The sequence below is a fragment of the Sinocyclocheilus rhinocerous genome, unplaced genomic scaffold, assembly GCF_001515625.1.
Source record: "Sinocyclocheilus rhinocerous isolate Xijiao unplaced genomic scaffold, SAMN03320098_v1.1 scaffold75, whole genome shotgun sequence".
Lineage (NCBI taxonomy): Eukaryota > Metazoa > Chordata > Actinopteri > Cypriniformes > Cyprinidae > Sinocyclocheilus > Sinocyclocheilus rhinocerous.
The window spans coordinates 894,037-905,628 of NW_015632455.1; the positions used below are offsets into that span (position 1 = coordinate 894,037).

At 38.0% G+C, this 11,592-nt stretch overlaps 1 protein-coding gene across 1 annotated transcript in view; it reads left to right on the plus strand.

Moving 5' to 3' along the window:
- Window positions 1-6,882: 6,882 nt before the first annotated feature.
- LOC107742302 (proprotein convertase subtilisin/kexin type 6-like) overlaps window positions 6,883-11,592 on the plus strand; it is a 111,400-nt gene continuing 106,690 nt past the window's right edge. The window contains exon 1 of the mRNA XM_016555220.1: window positions 6,883-7,422. Coding sequence (XP_016410706.1) covers window positions 7,267-7,422 — 156 coding nt within the window. The 5' untranslated portion in view covers window positions 6,883-7,266. The remainder of the gene's footprint in view (window positions 7,423-11,592) is intronic.

The following is an 11,592-nucleotide window of genomic DNA, read 5'->3' on the forward strand; positions in this document are numbered from 1 at the left end:
TCTTCACATGAAAAATCGTCCTCTTCACATGAGCAAATATGTGCTTGGCCCGAGCTCAGGCTGAACGGAACGGATTGAACTAAGGGCTGTTTTAATTAACCAGTGTATCTAGATTCTATAGTGTATCTATATGTTTGGTTGACTGTATTTTATTCTGATAATGAACAGGCTGCAGCGTTTGCAATGCTGTAGGCCTATATGAAAGGTGCATTTCTCTCGTACTGCAGAGATGGCTAATCAGCATCGTCAACTTCATCTTTGCATAATAATAATAATAATAATAATAATAGCCTACAAGGAAGGAATAATTGACAACGTGCCGTTGAATTACAGAAAGAAAGAAAAAACCAAGGTACCATCACGAAGTTCTTGTTTGGCAAAATTAATATAAGCTATTCTGTGTCTTAAGACAAGTTAAGTTAGAACAAGTTCAATAAAACATCTTTATTATATTTCTACGGTAGAGGAGAATAGCCAAACCAAAAAGAAACAAAGAAAACACAATGTAACATTTATAAAACCGTACTCAATGGAATGCGCACATGTGACTGGGGCTAGTGCCATCTAGTGGTCGCTGATTTTCTGTGTCTCAGCTGCGCGTGGATCGCGAGCTGTGTGTGTGTGGATTGCGCAAGGCTAAAAGGGCGTAACGAAAGTCTCAAAATTCAAATGAATCAAATAGAATCGATTCAGAAGAGAAGTGAATGAATGAATGAATGCACGCGTGTCGCCTGATGCACAAATGCACATTTTAATCGCTACATGCACAAATCATGATACTTTAATACAAACTATAACATTTGTTTTCACAAATATGTCTCTATTTGAACATGCTGCACATTAATGTAATTCTTAGCTCTGCAGACACCGGTTGAAAAGCATTTGTTTTAGTGTAGTGAGGCACATTTGCGATTTTTTCAAATCGTGTACACGTTAATGAATTGCACTGGGCCTTGTTCGTTGGTAGTTGTGTGTGTGAGCGTCGTGAAATGCTGTAAACTGCGAAAATGAAGTCTCAAAATCCAAATGAACCGAACAAGATCGACTCGAACTAGACGTCAATTAATGCACGCGTGTCACCTGATCCACATATGCATGTATTCCTTTTTGCATGAGCAATTTATGATATATTAATGCAGAACAGAACATTTTTATTCGCAAACATGTCTGTATTTGTAAACATCACTGCACAATGATTTAATCCTGAATTCCACAGACTCAAATTGAAAGGTATTTGTTTGTGGTTAGTAAGATACATGTATAAAATGTATGCAGTACATGGATAATTGTGCGTGCATCTATTAATCATTTTGAGTCTAATTTCATCCCATAAAAACGCATCTCAAAACCCCTTGCACACCGTTTCCAGGAAACATGTCGTTCAAACCGGAAACTGTAGCAAAACGGTGCACACCGGTTTGAGCTTGAACTTGCCCCTGATGCCAGTGCTATGCAACGCATTGCAAATGACCCCAATCAAAAGAAAGCTGGGACGAATTTTAGAAAGACGGTCTCAGATTCATGGAACGCAAGTCTTACTTGGGACAGAGCAATGTACGCTACTATTAAACGAGGGAAAATTTAATCATATTTATCTAAATCTAAAGGGACATCTGTGGATGTAAACAGATGTCTGTGAGATTGCTGGACTGACTTCATTTTATGACATTGACTCATTTGGGACGTTTGCCTGAAATGCTAATAAAATTACGTGCAAAATATAATTATTTAATTATAATTCTCTCTCTCTCTCTCTCTCACACACACACACACACACACACACACACCGCTGTAATAAGCACAAGAATGTATATAAAACTATATTACACGTTAATCACTTTTTTACTTTAGTGAATTTCATTAATACTTTCAAACTGTAGGTGGCAGCATTCTCATATAATTACAACCTGGTTTCCCTGAAAAAAAGATAAAATTCTGTATCAGAAACATTTCTATTGCAATAGAATGAAGACAAATGTGTAATCAGACTTATTCCAATAATATATCATATATATAATTTATATAGAATAAATTATATTTGTGTAAGTTGAAATTTATATTTGATATGAATGTAGACAGATAGAGATGATATAATAATATAATATATAAAAGTATATTTTTAAACAATATTTTTCCTTTAATATTTTTTAGATGCATATTATATATTATATAATATTTTCTACTGTGTCTGTTATTTATGTTTTAATAATATGAGATACATTTCTTTCACTCCCATGAAAGTTAATTAATTTTGCTTTTAAAAGCTCCATTTACTAGCTTGGTCCATTTACTATCCTGGGGTGCATTTCCCAAAAGCATCGTTAGCCAACTATGGTCGTAAGTTCCATTGAACTCTATTGGTAACGACAGAACTTGCGACCATTGTTGCTTTTAAAGAAATGTACCCCTGTTCAGTGGGAGAGAATCACTGATAGTAGTTTTTAGTTGAGCGGTTTCTTCTGTGACCTTCTGAAAGTACACTTTGGCATCAAGACATCTCAAGTTTCTGCATTTTTCATCAAGATGTACAACAGATGTGAGATGCTGTTAGATATGACATAACACAGGTCTCTATTTAGTCAAACCACAGAGAAATCCAGCATACTAAATTGGATCTAATTTTTTATCTTATAATGCCAAAATAAAAAGTTGTCATGCAAAGCTGTGATGACCACATACAGAAGAAGCTTTATGCAGAAAAATGTCCAACTGTGCAAAGAGCACTATGATAAACAGGTTAGTGACAGATTGACATATCCACCTGTTAACCTCTAACACTAACATACCTGCCAGCACTGAAGAAATCATGAGAAATTCAGCTGGCCAAGATCTCTGGAGCGACACACAAGCCAACTCTACCTGCCAAAATCTGCTCTGTGGGCAGCAAAAAAAACATTATGCAACCACCCCATATGGAGTTTAAAGTGATTTTGGAGGAAAATGATACAGGATAAAGATGTGCTTGCATTTAAATTGCAGCACGTACAATATGGACCTCGAGTGCAAGGTTAGAAAAACGGCGAAATCCTAAAGCTTGCCTTTCCACCCAACATAAGGTGTCTATATAAGTTATTCTGGTTATATTTTACAGCTGTCTTGACTCAAAGGAATAGTTCACCCAAAAATGAAAATTTGCTGAAAATGTACACACCCTCAGGCCATCCAAGATGTAGATGAGTTTCTTTCTTCATCAACAGATTTGGAGATGTTTAGCGTTACATCACTTGCTCAGCAATGGATCCTCTGCAGTGAATGGGTGCCGTCAGAATGAGAGTCCAAACAGCTGATAAAAACATCACAATAATCCACAAGTAATCCACACCACTCCAGTTCATCAGTAAACATCGTGTGAAGAGAAAATCTGCGCGTTTGTAATAAACAAATCCATCATTAAAACACTTCAACTTTACCCTGTGGTTTCCGGTTAAAACACAAGTCCATAATAACGCTGTGGAAAAAGTTCATCCCCTGTTGCCCCCTCACATCAAAATCTTCCCACATATTTGTTTAGAACTGTTTTAGACGGTTTTCCCTTGTAAATGGTGCTTGATCTGTGCATATTTCTCTCCTGATTCAGATGAGATGACTTTTTCACTGGAGAAATCAATATTATGGATAGAGGACTCGTATTTTAGCCGAAAGCTAAAATATGCAGCTTTTCACCTCACAAGACAGTAATTGGTGTTATTGTGATGTTTTTATCAGCTGTTTGGACTCTCATTCTGACGGCACCCATTCACTGCAGAGGATTTATTGGTGAGCAAGCGATGTAATGCTAAATTTCTCCAAATCTGTTCTGATGAAGAAACAAACGTATCTACATCTTGGATGGCTTGAGGGTGGGTAACTTTTGGGTGAACTATTCCTTGAATGAATGCCTTTAGCTGAAGGAGCCATCCATTTTTAAAACCTGATGAGCATAGTAGCATTTTAAGGTATCTGCTTCCAATGCAAACGTTTTTCCAAAAGGTAGACAATAAGATTATGCTGCCTTCTAAGACACATCATTTGGCATCCAATTGCAAGCAAGACAACCCCATAATGCACCACAAAATCTTAGTTTAAAAAAACTACACACAAAATGGTGCGTTAAGTCATAAATTATAACAAAACTCTATAATAAACATGCACAGCCTATTGCAGCATTTCTCATGTTACGATCAGGATGGATCGTTTATGTTTTCCTCATTTTTAAGTCACTCTGGATTAAAGTGTCTGCTAAATTAATCAGATTTCAGATCAGGACATCTGGGTAAAGGTGACAGCGCGGTGCTTTCCCTCCGAGATAAAGTTTAACTTTAGGAATGAACACGACAGCACCTTCAAATGACATAATGCTCAATTATTCCCCTTCATTGCTCAGGATGATCAAGTAAAAGCTTGCTCAGTGCCAGCGCTAAAAGCCACGGCTCATTCAATCAAATGAGCTCGACTCCGTCATGTACGGTGGCCGAGAAGTGCAAAGCAAATCACAATTCTGAAAACAAAATAACAAATTACAAACGCAAATGCAAGTCTAAAAAACAAAATAACAATAGAAAGCACAACAACAATTCAGAAAACATTATAACACGTCAGAAAACACAATGACAAATCAGACAAACCGGAAGAGGTAGGTATAGTTTGAGACAACGCCATTGGTTTGGGATTACTCACCGCTGACTGGACGAGACATCTGTCAATCAACGTATACAGAAGAACCAGCTGAAGAACAGCCGTCGTGGTAGAAAGTTCGGAGATGGTATTAAAGTAGCTCAGTTTAAATGTATTGTATGCATTGCCCTTACTCTGGAATAAAAAATACGGGGTTTTATTTACATTTAGTTAAAAGTGACTGTAATTCACCAGCTCCAGTGGCGCAGATGGATAAGTGCGTGCCCTTGTCTTCTTGACGCGATCGACTCGGGTTCGATCCCGCCTTTTGCCGAACTTTTTCGCCTGAATACCTCAGACTCGCGACACGACGCCGTTTTTCACGAGAAACTTGCGTTTCTATTTTCAGGGAGGCCAAACGAAGAGCGAGGCTGATCAAGCATGCATAATACCCATGAAATAAATCCAAACTGTGAAATGTTTTCCTTTAAAGCACAGCTTTCAGCGCAGATCATGCTCAACAATATTTCAAGGAGGATTGCGCCCCGCTGTTATCCTATAAACGTCTTCTGAGGTTATGAGGTTTAACGAGAGCTATGAATATATACAGCCGAGCGCTATAGAGCTTACATTCTTTCAAAATGGGCTCCTGCTGCTTAACAGAATCTTATTTCAGGTCATCTGTTGTTTTATTAGTGATGTTTTCTGAGGCGAGCATCACAAAAAATTCCTTAGACTTACATCGAAGGACCTAGAAGAAGGCATAACAGTTTCTGTTGGATATCGTTATGGTTGTACTGTATGTTTTGTAAAATTGAGCTGTGTTGACACTGAATCTGGCATTTGGCCAAATTTAGATTATTGGTGTTGTTTCTCATTAACAGAGATATCCTGATCGTTTACAATTGGAAAACGGAGTGCGTCTGGCCTTTTTTTCTAACTCCGCAGGGAAGGCACAGATGGTACGGATAGAAGTAGAAAAAGAGAATTATATCACCGTTTTTTGAAACAGAACTTGGCTTAGAATTCACTTTGTATCAGTGCTGTTATTCAGCTTGAGTTAATAAAACCGAGAAAACAAAGAAGGACATAACAGAACAGATGAATCTTTTGCATGCATTACAACAGCAGCCATCATGCAAATCATTTACAGTGGGATCTAAAGTCTGAGAACACCAATGAAAATGCTTCTGTTTTGCATTTTCTAATTTAAATAAAGGAATAGTTCACCCCAAAAATGAACATTTGCAGAGAAATCACCTCCAGGCAATCACGGATCCTCTGCAGTGAATGGGTGCCATCAGAATGAGAGTGTCATGTGAATCAAAAATCCATTGGATTTGTTTTTTGTTTTTAAAAAAATGAATCTTTTTACTTCACAAGATGTTAACTGATGGACTGGAGTGGTGTGTACTAGTGGATTATTGTGATGTTTTTATCAGCTGTTTGGACTCTCATTCTGACGGCACCCATTCACTGCAGAGGATTCATTGGTTTTCCTAATCTGTTCCCATGAAGAAACAAACTCATCTACATCTTGGATGGCCTGAGGGTGACTTAAAATAACTTTAGTATTTGGATCTTCTTTTGATTTCATTATAGCAGCATTCAAGCTGACAACAAAACTTTTATTTTCAGGACTTTATGGGAAAAAATCTCAGATTTTTAATGTGGTAATGTGGATCCCGTATATGTTTGTTCATCAGTTTGGTTACAATGTGCTCTATTTTCATCAGATCTGAATATTGACAACAGGACAATATCAATTGAGCTCTTGAAACACCAGATTCAGAGCATTGCTCCTGTCGTTCCAAACACTCTCAGCGTAATTACAGTGACTAAATGCAATTATCATGTTCATATCATTTTTTATTTATTTTTAAAAAATTTGTGTGTGTGTGAGTTAGTGTGTAAAGTGAGATGCTAATGAAAAGTTGAAAATCACACTTTGTTATCTAATGCATTTAACTTTAATTTTGGGGCTGTTGGATACAGTTCTCATATGTCCAGGTCATATTTTATGCATATCTATCTATCTATCTATCTATCTATAAAGGGAGAAGGCATGATGGCTGTAAAATTAAGATTATTATAATTCTGTCTTTTTTTACAATTTGGGTTGAGCACGGTCTTGACAGGTGTCATGACTCATCCCTAAACAGTTAGAAATATACTTGTACTTCTATTCAGTCATTATGAGAATTACCTTTGAGGTGTGAATCTGCATATCAGCTCCAAGGAAACGATATGCATGCCTCATACAGTTACTTGCACGCCACTTGTCTGGATAAAAACGCCTTTATTGGCGAGTATGTGAAACACTTTGCCAAGTGCAACGCGCAAACACTAGCCATAAGCTCGTGCGGCTAACCTCAATAGTAGCGCGCACTCGTTCCGTTCTGCCAGGCTTACATGACAACACTTATATCGGCTGGCGTGCCATCTGTCGAGAAACGGGACACATATTTCAGGTTTTCTGAACTAGAGCTCCCAAATGAAGGGATGCAGCGCGGTGAATGGGAGAGAATAATGCGGGAGTAACTCAGGGATGTTTTGCCAGGACTGAAGGTTTGATGCCCATCCACAGGCTCGTGTTTTGATGAGTTTGGAGGCGATCGCTCCTGCGTGAATCATTTACCGCAAAGATAACCGGCTGGATTATCGACGAGCAATATGCGGTTGTTGGTTGGTTTTGTTTTGTCAACTTTTTGGCTTTGGGAAGCATCGCTTTCTCGCGTTTATACAAATCACTGGGCTGTTCGGATCCCTGAAGGACCAGTGGAAGCTGAGAAACTCGCTTCAAAATATGGCTTTACTAATTTGGGTCAGGTAAGCATATTTTTGTGTTTCTAATTTATTTTCCTGGTTACTATATAAATGATGGGAAACGCATCTGTCCGTTACATGTCCAAGAGAATACAGCGTCACTGGTATGAGACCATTATCAAAAACTAACAAGTTAGGTCATGCATAAATTACGCAAATATTTACGCACTAAAATGCTCTGCGCAGGGCTTTCATACTTCGCACGCAGCGGTTCGCAGGTGTATTTTTTAAAAACTGGTAGGCAGCGAAAAATCGTCGTGCCAAAATGTAAACAACTCAGCGCTAGAATTATAAGGTGAGTTGTTTAGCAACAGTCAACTAATCATTAACTGTTTTAGCGCTTGGCTAATTAAATATTCACGAGAAGCAACTTTCACGCGCATGTTTTTAGTTTCAGCGAGGTAATTGAGCAAAATGTCAAACAGTAAGATGAAACAAGTTCATTCGAGTGACGAAGAGACCATTCTTTTTACAATTTCGTGGCTCCAATACTAAGACTAACAGAGCGGACTGCTGATATCAATACAGGTTGTCTGCTGTTGCCCAATTAACCCTAATGGCAAATGAAAAGGTTTCTCAAGGGTTTACAAAAATTTATTGGAAATCTGCAGGATTACTTGACTCAGTGTAGATAGTAATGGAACAAGATAACTCAGGATGGTTAAACATGATTGAGTGTGCTTTTAAACAAATGGATCTCAGCTGATTGTACTTCAGGACTCATGTTTTACAATAAAGTAGGAAAAAACTGTTCACTGTACAAAAGTTAACTTAATTAAACATTGAAATGTATTAATAATACTATAAACTACATAGATTCAACTAGGCAAGACATTTTGGAAAATGATTGCATTGCAGCGCAGTCTGTGTAAGTCCAGAACAGAGACAAAAAACGGCCGGTTGCCGATCGCGTAAGTTCCAGGGGAAGCTCCTTAAAGGTACAATAGGAGATCTTGGAAAATGCTAACTTTAGCCTGATAGCACTGAAAGCGAATGTCCCACCCTTCCTGCAATCGCTGTCCATCCACACGCCCCCTGAACGCATTTACACTCACAGACCAGAGACAACATTACTACAATAGGCTACATCAGGTTCCCAATTCCAGCCCATGTTCCGAAGTGAAGTAAACATCAACGTATTTCCCCTGCTCAGGGAGGAGGGAGCAATGAACACTGTGTAGGGATCATATCGATTGGCGCTCGCACCAACAGGAGGAGGAGGGTCGTGTTACTCTCTACACTGCACTCAACCTGAGGGATTCCTACACTTTCAGTCTTTGAGGAGACATGAAAAACAGCGCATACCGCAGGAACGGTATAACGGAAAATATTAGTGGTTTTGAAACCGTGAAATTGTCAAATCGCGGTATACCTTGAAACCGGTAATCGGCCCTTGCCTAGATTCAACAATATGTAAAATTATTACTATTGACATTGACTACTGTAATTGTACTTTTGTGTTTTGATGGTTTTTGATTGGTGTGGCAGCCAATAATAAATTGCGACTTGTTTGGTGATTGGCCCAAATCATGCAAGTGAAGCTGTAACTATTTAATGCAACTTGCTAATGCTAATCCTTTGTATAGTTCTAGTCATATGTTTTCAAGTAGAGGAGAGCAAACAAACTCTACCTGGAACCATTTAGTCATTTTGCTAACGTGTGTGAACATTTCCCTTCTTCTACTTGAAAATTGTTGACTTGTGTAGTGGGGGGAGATTGATCAGCCAGTCAATGAGAAGCAAAACTTGATCTAGTTTCTAACACTGTGAGTAGTAATGTGACGTTCCACTGGTTATTTTCAAATGAAGGTGGGGGAATTCAAAGTTCTGAATGTTTGGAGTGCTTTGGAATGCTTTGGAAGATTGGAAATGGGAAATTTCAGCTTGAGTGTTCCCACTTCCAACTTGTCTGGATCACAGCATTACATGCGAAATTAGACCACCCACACTTGCCTTCTATAAAACTACAACCTCTAAAAACATGTGCACCAACAAACCTGAGCACTTGATTGGCTAATACCTGTTTTTTGTTGTGGTTTAGAGTCCAGACATAGCTCAAAGCATAAATTTCAGTGACATGCTAATTTTATGTGTGATATTACAAAAATTGTATGCTGCGCCTTTAACAATTTCAAGTATCAAAAAGCCACTAGGATTTCCAAATACTGGAAGAGCCTTTGGGTTTCTCTTGGTCGATAGCTGTATTGCTTCATATTCTTGCAATATATCCAGAATGGCCCCTCTATCCTTAAATAAACTCTTCTTAACCGTGTTTACATCGTGAGAACTTGAGAAATCGTACTGTGGATTGTTTGAACACGTTGTTCAGCTCTTGTTTCCCAAGTCAAACGCACTGTATGGAATGCACCTCTCTCTTAGAGGGCCTTAGGACATCCGGAGGTGGTGTTTGCTCAAATTAACTGTCTAAGCTAATAAAATGCCTTGAATTTGGTGTCTGGGAATTCACTTTTCTCCAAAGCTTCAAGATGATCTCCTCAAGCTAACCTCTAAAGTCTGTGAAGCTTTGGTTTGAGAGGATTGCTTGCTCATTGCCCCAATCACAGTGGCAGATCTCTTGTATTTCTTTGTTAAAAGTACAAAGTTGTCTCTCAAGGTTATTTTAAGTCCACTTTGTCACCTAATGCATGCATCTCAGTTCTGCTCAGTGTGTCCTGACAGCAAGGAGAATCGATGTGAGTGAGAAAAAAATAATAATTTGTGCATGCACATGTGCATGGATTCTTCTCCACACCGCAAGCTGTCATTATCATATACTGCACCTTTAAAAGAATAGTTCACCCAAATGTTAATCATTTCATTATTTACTATTATTTACTGTTGTACTAGGGCTGGACGATATGGCCAAAATTGATATCACGATATATTTCTTAATTTCGGTCGATACGATATAATTCCGATATCGATATGAACACTATTTATCTGAAATAGAAATCTTTTGTAATATTATAAATGCCTTTATCATCACTTTTGATCAATTTTAAGCATCCTTGCTAAATAAAAGTATAATTTCTATAATTTCTTTCCCGTAATGTATATCGAAATATCGGAAATGTGTTTAAAAATCATATCACCGTTATTGAAAAAAATTATATCGCGATACATATTGATATTGAATTATTGTCCAGCCCTATGTTGTACCAAACCTGTTTGACTTTCTTTCAATGACAAACAAAACGAAAAGCAACACAGAAGAAAATCGTTTACACAACACCACAGTTCTTAATGATGTCAGCTGTCAAAAAATACCATTAAAGCAAAATACCTTTTTTGTTACTTTGGAGCCCCCAACAGTTATAGATACCAAGATTTGCAAATCTTCCATCGGTGAAAGTGTAGTGATGAGCTTGGATGACGTGTGCCTTGATAAACAATCACATCACGGCCTTGACATCATTGAATGTCTGAAAGAGTTGTGCGACAATCAATCATTGTTTGCAGATACCATTGAAATGAATAAAAAGTACTGTAAAATTAATCTTTCCTGTTGCAAATTGTCTATGACTTCTCTTATAGAACAGCTTTTTTTAGTGTAAACTCTAAAAACAGATAAATCCAAAACCAGTGTTTGATGTTGGTGTTGACGATTAGTATTTTTGCGGCATCTTCACTAAACATGTGCATATACTCCCACAAACATACATACGGTACTCCCACACTCTCAGGAAAAAAAGGTACAAAAAGCTGTCACTGGGGCAGTATATTTTCAAAAGGTACACCTCTGTACCTAAAGTATCCATGTTGGTACCTTTAAAGTACATATTAGTACCTAAAGTGTACTAGGGTTGTGACGGTGAGGAAATTTTCCCACCGGTTAATCGACGTGTGACAACACCGGTAATACCGGTATCACCGTGGGGGCGGGGCGTTCCCTCTTTTCCTCGCTTTTAAATAGCTTAAAAGCAGCGTGCGCATTTTACTTTATCTTTCAAATAGCGGCAATTCGGAGTAAAGCAATTGTTCGTTTTTAGTTCGTTTGAATTTTCCCTCTTTTCCATCGCTTTTAAATAGCTTAAAAGCGCCGTGCGCATTTTACTTTCACTTTTGAATTAGTGGCAGTTGGACGTCAATTGCTTGAATGCAACAACAAAATACAACGTCAAACTCACTTTAGCCTATATATAAAACATAGAACTTTTATTAACAAAACAAATA